Source organism: Scomber scombrus, chromosome 17, assembly GCF_963691925.1.
Source record: "Scomber scombrus chromosome 17, fScoSco1.1, whole genome shotgun sequence".
Classification (NCBI taxonomy): Eukaryota; Metazoa; Chordata; class Actinopteri; order Scombriformes; family Scombridae; genus Scomber; species Scomber scombrus.
Genome location: NC_084986.1, coordinates 9,897,754 through 9,913,016, shown reverse-complemented (window position 1 = coordinate 9,913,016; position 15,263 = coordinate 9,897,754). Strand labels below are relative to the sequence as shown.

Genomic DNA, 15,263 nt, shown 5'->3' with positions numbered 1-15,263 from the left:
ATGGTGATGGATAAACTCCTACAGTGTCTTAGTGCCAGTGTAAAAGCTCTGCCTGCCTTTTTCTGTCTGATGAGAGCTTCAGAGGAAAGAAAAGAAGATACTGTATATAGTCTTTGTTTTGGAATGAACCTAGTGTTATTTTTCTTCCTCTGTCTCCCTCCTCCCTCCATCTCCTCTGCCTTGGAGATTGAATCAAACCATACACACCCACTCAGAGAATCTTTTTAGTGTCAGTCCTAATGTCACGGTTCACATTAAATGCTTGATGGTGAATCCCACGTGTAATGAATTCAATCAAATTCATGACCTCTGAGACTAACTGAGACACTGACTTTCTTCTGACCTGCACTTGTTCCACGATATCAAAACTCCTGACCCGTTTGACTGGATGATAGCTGTGCCATGTTTACATTAATGGCCCACAAAACCTATTTTTCTTGATCGGCTTCTTCCTAAAAGAAATGGAGTCTTACATGAACACACTATTAACTGTCAAATACTAGTTATTTCACATGAGATATTTCTGTGTTTGTGTTTTTCCAGTGGGTGGGACGTTGGAAACAAGATGACGTCTCTTCAGTTCTGATCCATGCATAGAAATACAAAAGTCCTTTAAGAAGATCAGCTTTAGTTCTTGACTGTTAAATGTATAAATAGGGACATTTTATTCTATTACAGCTATTACAGCTGCAATAATTGTTTTTTGGTATTATCATACCAGGGCAGCACAAAAAATCTCATCTCTTCTTAAAAAGTTGATATGGGGAACATGTTAGACACAGAGCAGTGTTTCCAGCGACCTGATTAATGTAAGTTCAGTTTAGCTCTTTCGGTTTCTACCAAGTCCTGATGGAAATGTCTAACTCTGAAAGATGTTAAAAAGCTTTGCAGATCTGATGGGAACTACAGAGTTGCGTGATATTTCTCTCTGGTTTCATTAATTCATTAATTAATTTGTGCAGCTGTATCTTGTTGCTGTATTCTTGTTGATCATGAGAAAAATTTAAGATTTGAAAACATGTTTGAGGATCCGAGTAATATGCTGACATGAAAGAAGGAAGAAAATACAGCAAGAGATTCACAACCTCTCTTATTTCCTAGTTAACTTTAACAGTATGTCGTATTTACATGCACAATTAAGTCTTTTCAATGTTTTTTCTTTCGTATCATGACTATTTGTAATAGTCCTGTTGGTCTGCTGTCTATCTGCACTCAGCATCACTCAGCAGTGCCTGACCCTTAAATTTATGGACCTCCCCCAATGTGGTCAGAGGGGTAATTACATCTGCCAAAGAGAGAGACACGTATTAGTCCTTCTATCTCAGCAGGGCTCAGTTACTCAGCCTGATGCTGGTGTGTGCGTGTCTGTCCGTGTTTAAACAGTGCTAATTGGCACTGGCTTCGAGTCCACCTTTCCCAGAGTGTTTCTCCTGTGTCACCACTTTCTCAGACTGCCAGCCGATTTAAACCCCTCCCCTCAGCAGCTGTTGCCAAGGACGTTATCAGACCCCCAAAGAGAATATTCCCAAATGCTAATTCACCTGTCTCCGCTCGCACTTTATCTAACGGCCTTCTCGCAGGATGGTGGATGCAACCAGTGCTTCCAGGTGTCTTTTAAATTCAGCTTGACTTCAAATGCCACAGGAGTTGCAGCAGGAAAAGCATCCACACAAACATTGTCTTTGCACACCTGCATGTCAAGGAAAGGTGCATCATATGAGAAAATAAAAGAATACTAAAGGAAGAAGACACCTGTGCGCTGTCTAAAATTAGGCAAAATGCCTAATGAATGTCATTGACCTTAGTGAGCTGTTTGTGACAGTTAAGTAGTCTGCTTTTCTGAGCAATAAAGCATCTCTCAAGTGTTTGAAGTTCAAAGTATGTTGTCCTGGGGGACGGTGGATACAGATTTTCATGTAAAGGTGTTTTTTTTTTTTCATAACAAAGAGACTACCTTGATTAAGAAAGCTTGCTTTAGTCTGAGTGGATGTGTGTTTTAATCACAAATCCTGGATCCGTTTGCAGCTCTTTAATGAGGCCTACTCCAGCTGGAAGGCACGGCCGCTTTGATCAGTGGCCCATGGACACAGGATTACACAGCTAACACACTGCGCTAATGGAGCCACGGGGCAAAAAACATATACACACAAACACGTCAAAACACACGCAAATACAGTACGGCACACACACCAAACAGAAATGCAAATTGAAGAAATATACATAAAGACTCATACACACCATCAACCTCTGACAAGGGCACAGTCCCATAAGCCAGTGTCTTGTTCTCATGCAGCCCATTGTGTCAGACCCTTTCATCTGGCTGCGTCTGTTTGTGCCAGTTTGGGTCGACTGAGTTTTAGGCTCGCCGTTGAAGTCTCTGCCAAAGAGGGCTCAGTGAGAAAGGTCCAAAGCTCAGCGCTGACACACAGCCCAACTCTAGAGACTAATGGCTTGTAGCTCCCAACATATGTTGCTTTGTGTAATTGCTTTAATTGCTGTCATTGTATGTAATGGTTGGTCTTTTTCATCTTCCCTGGTGGTGTAGGCATTCTGCTAATTATATCTGTCAGCCCCGCAGCCAAAACGAGCGTTTCACAGTGAATTCAGACCAATGGGAACTTTAAAATTGGAGTGTTTCTGTATACAGTTGGTGTGTGTGTGTGGTTGTAAATGACTGACTGTAGAGTGTTGGAATACTTTATGAATCATTAGTGGTTTCATAAGTAATTCAGAGACTTCCCATCATAGCTCTGCTTAATGGAAGTGCGGTTGTGGCTTTACTCATCTGTCATGTCTGAACCTTGACCTGCAATTCATCTTGTTTCTCTTGATTTATCTCTCTCTGTTTTTAATTCCAATCCATCCCAGATTGCACTTATTATATAATGGTACACACAAATGCAAAAACATTTTTAAAAAATCTCCTTTTCCCCCCCTGCCAGGTATGACACCATCACAAACCAGTGGGAGACGGTGACTCCGCTGCCCAAGCCAGTCCACTCAGCAGCAGCCACAGTGTGCGGAGGGAAAGTGTACGTTTTTGGGGGTGTGAACGAGGCCGGGCGCTCTGCGGGTGTCTTGCAGTCCTACGTACCACAGAGCAACACTTGGAGTTTCATTGAATCGCCCATGATAGGTAAGATAGGTGACAACACCAACAGTCTTTGTCATATTCTTTCACACTCACTTGAAAGCAGTGTTGAGATGACAAGTCCTCAGGGGACGTGTTGCCATTGTTACCATCACCTTTTGTATTTCTACAGAGCTGTTTTGACTTTTTGAACCGGTGTGTACCATATTGTGGTTTGATATTCCCAAGCGTGTGGTCTGTTTTTCCCTCATTATGACTTCTTATTTCCCATTTGAGAGAGAATCACCCACCCACTAGCTAAATTTTTCTCCTTCAAGACATCATAAAAACATGAATATTAATGTTTAGTTTATTAGCAATGTAATACCAAAAGTGGAAAAGGCACATTTTTGCAACATTACGATAAACAACTTGCTTTCCTTTAATCTTGGGTCACTGACATCTTACAATCTTGTTAGAGAGCAACAAGGAGTCTTTGGGCCCCCATTATTGTTGCCTAGCAACAGTGTTCTCATGACTCTACCCACTTGAACATCTTCAGTATGATGTACTTGACTTTGCCTGTTGAAATTATAAACTACCGACTGCCATTTGAAGGCAACATATTGTTATACAGTAGATCAGTATATGACTCTGAAGTTGTATCGTTTTTCAGTGATCCATTATACCTTTAGGGAATCCCTTCCGATACGCATTTTGGAATGTTTCTGGATTTTATATCAGAGTTTAAGGGCTCAGGTGGGGATACTATCAAACTTTCTAATCAAGATGTCCCATAGTTCTTCCCACTTAAAGACAGCCTAAAATTGTAATTGAAACCTTTTACAACAGGAATCTTAGAGTTTGATTGATTGAAAATGTTGAATTGCACCCATGGCAACAGAAAATGCAGTAGCCAGGCTGTGACCTTTTCCATTCATGTTGTTTTCTCCTTATCGCTATTATCATCCTTCTGAGTTATTCCCATTACTCCCCTTTTCCCATGTTATTATCATTATAATGAGAAGACCATAGCTGAAATGATGGGTTGATCTGACCCTAGCTTCTGACATGTTATTGGCCAAACTCTGTGGTTATTCACCGCACACCCCTGCAAACCGCATTCCAGCCGAAGTCACCAGGGACCTGTGAAGGACGCAGCACCAGAAGAAACAATTTAACCAAGCTGCTGTAACTCCAAGGCAGCAGGAAAAACACAGAGCACATCTCTGTGATTCAAAACACTGTCAGCTGTGTTTCCAGTGTAAAGATGTAACCACATGCAAGTTTTTTCACAAAAGGAATATCCTTAAAAGATGCATGGGGATGATTGCTATTTATTTGAGCATATCTTCTGAGTTGTTTGGTCTCCCATTTTTGGCTTGGGAATCTCACACATAAACATGCTTGTGAAATTTAACCACCAAATTCATTGTGTTGCAACTGCAACAGAAATAAATAAGTACAGAGGAGAATCATCTATGTTTATATCCATTAAATTAATTTCCCTATCAAATACAAATTCTATATTTGATGCCAGATTATTCCATTTATGATGTTTGGCAGGTGATGGACAGTCATGACAAAGAGCCGTCCAAATGCTACATTTAACAAATGTGTCTGAAATGGTAGCAGACTGTTGCTGCAGACAGCACTTAGAGCAGCGGGCATCAGAGAGAAATGTGGTCAAAATGTATTTACATTCAAATGTTTCCTGACAAGAAGTTGTTCTAGTCATTAAAGCACCAGCGCAGAGGCACTTCCCTCAGCACTGTTGCCCAGAAACTTGCTCTCTGTTATTAGTGCCTTTTCAGAGTGAGACTACTGTGAGCGAAATGATGATTATGTAATGCGCGTGTTTGGGGTGAGAGCTGAATGGTATTAAAGGGCTGGCAGAACAGCTGGCAGAGGAGAAATGAGAGAAAGTCTGGTGAGAAACACACATGCATGCACACACAGAGATGCAGACACACATAAGCTCTTTTTGCCTCATATCAACCATACATGCTCCCAGGGGCACAGGTACACAGCACATGAATTATGTAACGAGCCAGGAGGTTACTCTATGTGTATTTGTGCGTGTGCGTGTGCATGTGTTTGTGTGTGTGTGTGTGTGTGCGTGCTGTATGTCTTTGATAGACACAGACAGACAGACCGTCATCTGTCAGAGTGTAGATGAGCCTGTGTCTGACAGCCAACGAGCCAGGAGATAATGGACGGGTTTAGTGCTTCCTGTGAAATTGGGCCGGCGATGATTTTAGTGAGCCGACGGGGAGTGTTTCTCGATCAACCCGCTGCCTCTCTCCATCGCTCTCTCTCTCTAATCTCTCCGTTCATCTCTCTCTCTCTCTCTCTCTCTCTCTCTTTCTCACCCCCGCTTGCTCTCTGTCTCACTGTCTCCTTCTCTGTAACCCCCCTCCCCCCGTCTCTCGCGGACTCTCAGCACTGTCTTATCGACTGACACAAATACAGCTGTGTGCGTTTTCTACAACCGTGCGCCTGTGTATGTGTACGCATATGTGTGAGGTGTGTGTGTGTTTGTGTGTGTGTGTGTTTTCACTCTGCACGGACCATCTCCCGCATTGACTGCAAATGGGTTTCACAAACACTTATCAGGACTGACTTCCTATCTCTCGCAGGGTGAAAAATAATATTACTCGTGCCAAAAAAAGTTCCCTCAACAAGTCTATCGAGATGCACAGTGTCTCTGCAGCTTACTTCATTCATATCTTCCTTTGTCTTCAATACATCTGTCTGATGAGCAGTACATGGACAGACAAACGGGAGCAAAATTGAGCCTCCTCACATACAGTAAACTATTTATGAAGCCCCATTGCTTCCTGTAAAAGGTCAGCTCGCCCAAATGCCAAGGTTTTCAGATATGTTTCTGAGATTTCTTCCTCCACCCCCATTCAGCGGAGGTGAATGTAGCTTTGTTTGTGCTGGTCACAGCACTGAAAATGACATTTCTCTGGATAATCCTCACAGCTCTTTTATTCGTCCTTCCTTTTTGTACTGCAACATAGTATGGTAGTATGCTATCAGTATATTTTCTGCAACCTTTCATAAAATGTGCCTCCTCTCAACTTCTGTGATTTTGATATTTTTCCCTATATTTTTACATAATTTTAAAGAAGAAAATCGTCCACATCATTTTGTGTCATATTTTTAAACTAATTCACAGATGGACTCTCAAATAAACTACTAGTTGATATCAGTTTTTATAGGAAATGCTTCTACAGAACAGAAAAACAGAATTAAATATATGTTTAATCATAATTTGGGGCTGGCAGTGTTGCTCAGTTGGCCCCCCACTTTGGTTTTGGTGCCATCTGAAATCTCACAACTACTGGGTTTTTTAATCCATAATTTTTTACATAATGTCCAGACGATAAACCCTTATGACTTTGGTGATCCCCCTGACCTTTCCTGTAGTGCCACCAGCAGCTCAGTTTATCTGCTGGGTGGGTTGGCACAAAATGTGGCCATGTTCAAGTTCCCCAGAGGATGAAACCTATAACTTTGGTGATCGTCTGACTTTTCCCACCATCAGTTTGACATTTGTAGTTTTAAATGAAATGTCTCAATCACTAGTGTATGGATCACCATAAATCATTCACACCCCCCTCAGGATTAACTGTAATTACTTTAGTGGTCCCTCAATTTTTCAACCAGTGCCACCTTCAAGTCACAAATTCAGTTCGTCCAATACTTCGGTTTATGACCAAATACCTTCAAGACTAAAGATGTTCCTATCAGTCACAGGTTTAAAATTTGTTACGTGCTAATTTTCAAATGGTAGCTTGCTCACATGTTATACAAAGATGGTGAACATGGTAAACATTATCATGAGCATGTTAGCTCAAAGCACCACTGTGCCTAAAAACAGCCTCACTGAGCTGCGAGACTCTTAGCCTTTTTTTTTGTCACAAATACATTAACCATATATAGGACTATTTTCCTCTACCTACACATCACTCTCCATTATTACTTTTATTAACTAATTTCTACTGAAGAAATAGTCCCTACAGAAACTCTTCACAGCATGTTCTGTAGAATAAAAGGGAAACTGATTCTGGCAGTATGAACGGAAAGATAGTGATGATTAATTTTTTAAAATGTCATACACCTTTATTATATCAGGATGAAAAACACAAAAATATCTGCTGGGATATACACCACATAGTTCATTAAGGGATGAATATTTTCAATAACTGTAAAGTGAATTTTATTGAATTTTGTATAGTGAATAGTGAATTTACTCATTAGAAACTCTTAAAAGCCAATTACTATCTCACATCTATTCACACGTTCTCTGAGGGACATCCACACACATCAAATCCAACTGGCTCCCTCGAGTGTGCATCCAGCACTCATTCCCACTGACAGACAGAAATCCATCGACTAGCCAGCTCCAGGCGCCCAAGAGCAGAAGTGTTGCATCCAGACTGCTCGATTGAGAAATTGACCGCAGGACAATTACTCGCGCGAATGACGTAGCCGTCGAATAGGTAAAGCAATTGAGAGCACCATTATGGAGGTAGAGCAAGAAGAAGGTGAAGTGACAAAACGAGATAAGTGGAGAGGATGGGGTGTTTCCATAGCTACCTAATTGGACATGCCCCCCCCCCCCACCCCAATATTGTATTAAATTAAGGTACATCATTCTCTTTTGCTCACCTGATACTTTGGCCCATCATTTGAAAGGCTGCTCTCATTCTCCCCACACCACATAAAAGGACATTGTGTGAAAGACGAAATCTTTTTTTTTTCTTTCTTTTTTTTGGCTGCTCCAATTACCTTTGTTGTAATCTTATCTAAGCTTCTGGCAGCAAGAACTGAAGCTTCTTTGTCCTATTTCCTAATGTTCCCTCACGCTCTTTGGCAGGACGCAGGAAGCCAGAGAGTGTACCCAGCACCTCATTCTCCATCTTTCGAGGAGAATGTCTTTTTTTTTTTTATTCCTTGTTTATGTTCTCCCTCCGCCTCTGACTGACCACACATTTCCATCGCGCTATAATGCTGTAGCTTTGTGATGACGACTGCTATTTGGGAGTCTATCAGAGAGAGCGGTCTTATCTAGATCTGTACAGTACACAGTATTGGTTTGATTGAGTGAGTTGTGATATATATTTTGTGTGTGTGTGTGTGTATGTGTTATCCCTCCAGTTGTGTTCCGGTTTTATGAAATCAGATATCTGCTGTGTTGATGCAGGAATCAGATAGCAGTGGATGTGAAGGAACAACAAGGTGTTTGTTTAGACAGCAGCCACACATTTCATCATAGCAGTGTGTGTGTGTGTGTGTATGTATGTGTTTTCACTTGTTTTCTGCCCTTGACCTCAGCCTGAGGGGTTCCAGACTCGGTGACTAAGCTGTTTTATCAGGGTGTAAGAGGCTGCGTCAGCCTATGTTGCCCTGCAGGCACGCCTGTACTTCTATCACCGATGCCGTGTTAAAACCTTGTTTTGCTGTCTTTTCCCCCCTTCCCTTCCCTTCCCTTTTATTCATTTTTTTATGTAGAATGTGGTCAGTTGTGGATACTTGGCTGAGCTTTAAAACCTCAGAGCTGTGAAAACAGACACAATCCATTGCAAGACTTCAGGAATACATGCTGCTCCATCTCAGAATTTGAAAGTTTTTAGCTGACACAGACAATACTTGTGAGCTTGTTACTGTAGCTCAACCGTGTTTCAGCAGAAACGGCTCGTTTTTCGCATCGAAGGCCCAGAGAGGAGCCAGGGAATGAGAGCAAAAGCAAAAAGTGGTGGAGAGATGTTGAACCCCGGAAGCAGTCCTTTGTGGCTTGCCAAATGAGAAGGAGATTTACCTGCCTGGTACTCCTCCAAGCACTCAAACCTTCTGCAAGTCCACTAGAGAGGCGGAAAGTGATGGTGAGAGTTTCTGTGGAGAAAGGAGAGAAATGTTTTTCCTTTGAGAGCATCCTGTTATTATTCTGCCTCAGGCACAGAGTAGAGAGAAATGAGTCTTCTGTGTTTATGGGACCTAACACAAAACATCATTTACACACACTTATGCTGGCACACACTCACGCAGGATCGGGAAGACTGGCAGCGGCATATCAATAAGATGAAGAAAGTAAAAGAAGAAAATAAACACATCAGGCAGAATGCAAGGAGGATGTCATGGCAATTCACATCTTGTACTTGACTTCAATGAACAATTTCTCAATACAGTATTGTCACTTTCTTTAATGCTCACAGCATGGCTCGTTCACACTTGATACAGACATACAGGCTTCTGCAGAGCAGCAAGCCCCAAAATGTTAGGGTGAATACTCCTTTATTTCTTTCATACCAACCTCTAGGAGTTGTTGTGACTACTCTATGCATGGTTATACCCAATCAGACATGGTGGGATCTGCTTCAGCATGAACAGATCTTCTTTGTTTCTATTTCACACAGTAACAGTGTTCAGACTCACACACGTAGTTTCGATGAGTGTCACTAAGCGTTTTAACCTTTCAGAAGTTTACACAAACATTTATACATATTGATACAATGATTTTCCTCACAAGGACCAATTAGTGGCAACTTGTTTTTCAATGGTGAAAGTTGAAGCGCATACTGCCTTGGATGGTTGCAAAGGAAGTTCAGGTTCGGGTTCATTGTGTGTAAATGATTGCCGTGTGGTCTTATACAGTAAGAACAATAGCATAAAGAGGCCAAAGTTAAGTGTTTTTTGTTTGTTTCCGAACATCATGATTTGAAGTGTAGTAGTTGAAGTGTGGCTTTCTCACATAGAGTCAGTCTGAAGAGCAGCAGAAGCATCTCTTGCCTCCAGAGGATAAAACCTATAACTTTGATGATCCAGCTGACATTTCTCCTGGTGCCACCAGGAGGTTGACATTTGTGGTTTTGAGTGAAATGCCTCAACAACTATTGGATGGATTGCCATAAATTGAACATGTCATACTCGTTGTTAAACATGTCATTCTCCTCTCAGCAACATTAAGAAAGGTAGAAAAAGGGGAAGATGGCTCACTACACCAGAGAAGGTTTCAGGGCTCCAACCGCCATTATTAAGGCGTCACACTTTACTCCTGCAGTTGCCCAACCTGAATGAGGGATGTCCGTCCATTGTGGCAGAAAACAGCGAGGAGGGCGGCTCGTGGCCAAGTGTCTGTGCATTATTCATGCTGCTTGTAAATTGGCCAGCTGCAGTCGGCTCGAGAGAAATTGCCCCGAGTTTGAAACACACTTCCTCTTCCTACACAGCAGGGCTGCTGCTCACGAGCTGCAGGTTTCCAATGGCATCGTTCCGCACAAACCACTGTTTCATTTTGTTTCCCATCATCTATAATTCTACTGTGGTGCTGCTTCAATGCCTCTGTTTTCCTCGTGCTATATACTGTATCAGATTGAATTATACAGTATGCAGTATCCCACCTGTTCACCCATGTATTTCAAATACACGTGCACACTTTTTTTTCTCTTAGAATCTATGGAGGTGCCAGAGGGCATAATGCAATTGTGAATTATTGGGACTTAGGTAACTCTTTTATATCGCTGCCAAGCCCAAACATATTTTGCAGCAGAACCCAATAAAGCCGTAGTGATTTATGAACTCCACTTTTTCACAGGTTTGCCATTATTCAGCTTCTTTTTTTTTTCCAAAGCAATCTTGAGAATGGCACATTTGTAAAGTGATAAGGAGAATGTTGCTGATGATTTTTGCAAGCGGCCTGGGGACGGGAGAGAGAAAAATAGAAAAAAACAAATTGATGCCATTATACTGAATGGAAATTTCTGCTATGTGTGAGAATGACATCCAAACAATAGCTTTGTGCTTTTTTTTAAACAAAAATCTCTTCTCTCCCTCCCTCCCTCTCTCTCTCTCTCTCTCTCTCTCTCTCTCTCTCTCTCTCTCTCTCTCTCTCTCTCTCTCTCTCTCTCTCTCTCTCTCTCTCTCTCTCTCTCTCTCTCTCTCTCTCTCTCACTTCCTCTCATATCTTTAGATAACAAATACGCCCCTGCAGTGACTCTAAATGGCTTTATATTCATCCTGGGAGGGGCCTACGCTCGAGCCACCACTATCTATGACCCAGACAAAGGCAACATCAAGGCTGGTCCCAACATGAATCACTCTCGGCAGTTCTGCAGGTAAGAGATTATTAATGGAGCAGCACCACATGTAAGTTAAATCCCCAGTGTGGCATTTTAAAGATTTCTCAAAAGCTCAAATTGCACGATGTTTGGTGTAAAAAAAAAAAAAAAAAAAACCCTCCAGCATTATTATACAGCCTAGAAAAATATGTAAAACTCAAGCTTATTAGTAATCTGTCAGTCTTTGTGTCATAACCCAGGTAAACGGTTGCACAGCGAAAATGTACTCAGGTTGATTAATTAAAATTTGAACAAAGTCAGTTGAGGGCTGACAGTGTTTCCAATGAGATGCAGTCAGAGTTGTGAAACTTCTCCCTCAGTTGTTGTCTAATTCATGGGCTTGATTTTTAAATTTGCTTGATCAGTAACGCCGGTGTCTGTCACGCTGTGTGAAACAAGACACATCCGTTCAAGTAGACTCCGCTTGATTTAATCAACTTTCTTTTAAAGCATTTAATCGCTCAATTTTACACTGACATACAAGTCACTGTTTTTTTTTTTTTTTTTTTTGGGGGGGGTGGGGGGGGGGTGTATTTGCACAGTTAGGTGGGTGTCATGTTTGTGTTCTAAGAAGAAAAATCACAAATATATCTGTGACTATGTGACTTTCACACCATTTGTGGACACATAATAGCTGAAAAAGTGAGATAAATGAAAACTAACAACAGTGGGATCACATCCTAATATCCCAGTCAGCTCGAGCCACTGAGGTGTGCAGTTTGCTGGATAATGAACCCACGGTTTTCAAGTCTCCAGACTTTTTTTTTTTTATTTATTTATTTTTTTTTTATGTTGCAGAAGCTGAAAGAAAGAGGCATGCACGAAATACATTTGGGAAGCAATTACAGACAGTGATCTTACGTGCAGAATGTATAACATAAATCATGTTGTCAGAGTTATTGATAAGCTGCAGCAACACACGCCAGGCAGCTGTTCTGCTACATTTAACTAAGTCTGACACAAAAGAAGAAAAGATGCAGGGGAAGGAGGGAGAACAACACACACACACACACAGACACACAGACACACAGACACACAGACACACACACACACACACACACACACACACACACACACACACACACACACACACATATATACAGCTGCCAAGAGAGAAACACACAAATACTCAGCACCGGCACTATCTACAGTGCATGCTCCCGCACAGAAGATGAAGTCGGGCAGGTCATCGTGCAGGAGAGCAGATATTCTCTCCTCGCTGCGTCCAGCCCTCCGCGGGCCTGCACCTCCCCTCTGTTTATCAGGAAGAGCAGCTCCAGGCTTTGCCCTGCGCGCTCTCCATTTTGGATCAGCTGTGCTTTCTCTCTGAGTAGATTTAAGCTTTATGTAATAATCTTTTCCAGTCCCAACAGTGTTGTGAATTTGTGCAATAGGACTTGCATGCTGTTCACTCTGTATGTGTATGTGTGTTTGAGTGTGCACCTTATGTAAATGCAGATCGTTCCAAACCCCAATAGGAGTACAAAGCCCTAATCAGCTTACAGCCCAAGTTTTAATCCTCTCTGCACACAAACTCCTGTTTCTGTTTCTCATATCAAATGAGCACATTTGTAGAGATATTTGCTTTTTCATTAGTTGTGTTTTTCTTTCGCCCTCGAGAGGAAATGTAATGTGTGTTGTTTTCTCCCTTACCTTAAAAAGTAGGCTTGTTGGGCATATCGAAAGCATGTGTGAGTGATGTCAAATAATCTTGGGCGTGGCCCCCAGCATGCTTGTGGAGATGTTGTCTTGTGTCTGGCTTTGTTGTCTGATCATGAGCAACAATACGCAATATTTCTGCTCTGCTTCATACTGTAGCTATCTAATATCAAAGCCACATAAGAGTTTACTTTCACTTATCTTCCTGGCACTAATTACCTCTCATTAGTATTCTGAACAGACAAAAGTGTGTGATTACTGACACATAAAGTAATATTTGACTTTAAAAAAAAAAAAAGAAAGATTATTGAACAAAATTGTGTGTTGTGTATTTTCAGCGCTGCAATCCTGGATGGAAAAATCTACGCCACAGGAGGGATTGTGAGCAGTGAGGGTCCGACCCTCGGCAACATGGAGACTTTTGACCCTTGCACCAACACTTGGACGCTCCTGCAGTCAATGCCCTGCCCGCTCTTCAGACACGGCTGCGTGGTCATCAAGAAGTACATTCAGAGCGGCTGAGAGCGGCTCAGCCACTCTTGAACACCAGCTGAGCTCCGGTTGTGTGGGACGATGCGTTACAGCAGCTTACGGCCAGCCGGTCGCTCCGTCAGTGACCTCTGGACTTGATGCCAGCATCCATCCACCGTTACCCGTCCCACCCTTCAAAAAGCCCTGTGCAGAATGTACTCATGTTAAACTACTCAGCCATGTCAGGTGACGATGCCTAACCTCCAGTACTGTATGTGTCATGGTAGTAGTTCATCCTCTCATCCAACAGGCACAGGGAACCTCTTAGTAAATTACGAGCTTCTTTGTTTTCAGTGTCATCATTTCAGTTCTGTCTTTTCCTGATCTGTCAGCTCACCGCCTCCTCGTTTCTTTAATATACTCTGACTCGGTGCAGCGTAAGCCAATACAGGTCCAGATTTTTGTCCCTTTTTGAGTAAAACATGTTTGTCAGGTGTAGGTTTCATAGTCATTCATTAGCGAGCTGAGTTTTGTTGTGGTGTATGAACGTTTTTCACTAGTGACATCTACAGGAGGGGAGGAAAACTGAAGGAAAGTTATCAACTGACTGTGTACCTCTTATCCAGTTGATGTGATGAGTTTCTTCTCTCTCTCCGCTGTATCAGGAAGCAAAATTCCTAAGTAAGGATTTATGAGGTAATTTTAAAAGCAGATTTTGAACTCTGTGTAACCGGGCTTTTCTAATGAGAGGAAAAAAACATCAAATCTGGGTCAGATAGGGTTTAAAATGAGGAAAATCTGTATTTTATCTTTGTTATTGTGCAATTCCAGTTTGATTGAGATATCATCTGGACAGTGAGTGGTCTGTTTTTTTCCCCCCTCCTTGACTCACTCTTTTGCTCTCTGGGACAAAGAGAGAGAGTGGGAATTCCTCCTTCCACTGATGTCGGATCAGATGTTCAAGTTGGGACAGTTCCTCCGGGGAAAAAAGCACAATAATCACCTGTGACTGTTATCATAGAAGTTATTTGTTGTTTCAGGTTTTTCTCTGTCTTCTTCCTCCCACCTTCTTTTGTTTTATACAATATGTTTCATTGCAACCCAAAAGAGAAGTTGGGTTGATATTCTGTAAATACAGGAAGGAAATATGTATATTTTAAAACCGGAAGGCAATTCTGTATAAATGTTTTTAGGAAAAAACAAAATGATAGGTTGGATTCAAAATGGTATGTCTGTAAATCTGTACCCAAAAAGGAGAAATTAACAATTGTTATTATTGAAACCTAATACATATACCAGAACATGAACACATTGTCATGCGTTTTTTGTATACTGTGTTATAAATCAAGGGTAAAGTAAGAGCTTTTTAATTACCTCATGGAGAAACATTATGCTTGGAACAGGTAAGTGAGGTTTTTACTGTGTATTTACCACAGAACACGGGTGAAAAGTACATTTTGACATTTAAAAAAATGCTATTTTGAAAAAGGAATTGCTTCCTCACTGATATCAGCCTGTGTAATGTTGCTTTCTCAAGTGTGAACTCCACAAATGTCCAATCTGACAGTGAGAAAAAAACAAAAACTTCAGATTTACAGTTTGCACCTTTTTATTCAAGTATATCACAGCAGTTTATTCGAGAAATACAGTAAATGTTTCATTTCAAATATAACTTACACTAAAGTAACAATTACGAACAGGTGTGTTAAATACACTTAACCTCAAAATAAACAGAATTGACAAAGCTATGAAAGGTCTTGACTAAATTAACTGTGGAAAAAAATAGGGAAGAACAAAGTCATTTAGGATAAAACAAACCCTTTCCTTCTGCATACTGGACTAAGTAGTCTCAACTACCAGACAAAAATTGGTTGTTAGTCCAAACTGGCTACAATTTATTATAACAAAGGAAGATCACAATGTATGACATTTAACTA

The 15,263-nt window shown here is 41.3% G+C and overlaps 1 protein-coding gene across 2 annotated transcripts in view; it reads left to right on the top strand.

Moving 5' to 3' along the window:
- LOC133997421 (kelch-like protein 29) overlaps window positions 1–14,557 on the top strand; it is a 215,909-nt gene extending 201,352 nt beyond the window's left edge. For both annotated transcript variants that reach the window (XM_062436992.1, XM_062436993.1), the window contains exons 13-15: window positions 2,943–3,136; window positions 11,049–11,193; window positions 13,194–14,557. In XM_062436992.1, coding sequence (XP_062292976.1) covers window positions 2,943–3,136; window positions 11,049–11,193; window positions 13,194–13,377 — 523 coding nt within the window. In that variant the 3' untranslated portion in view covers window positions 13,378–14,557. The remainder of the gene's footprint in view (window positions 1–2,942; window positions 3,137–11,048; window positions 11,194–13,193) is intronic.
- Window positions 14,558–15,263: the final 706 nt, after the last annotated feature.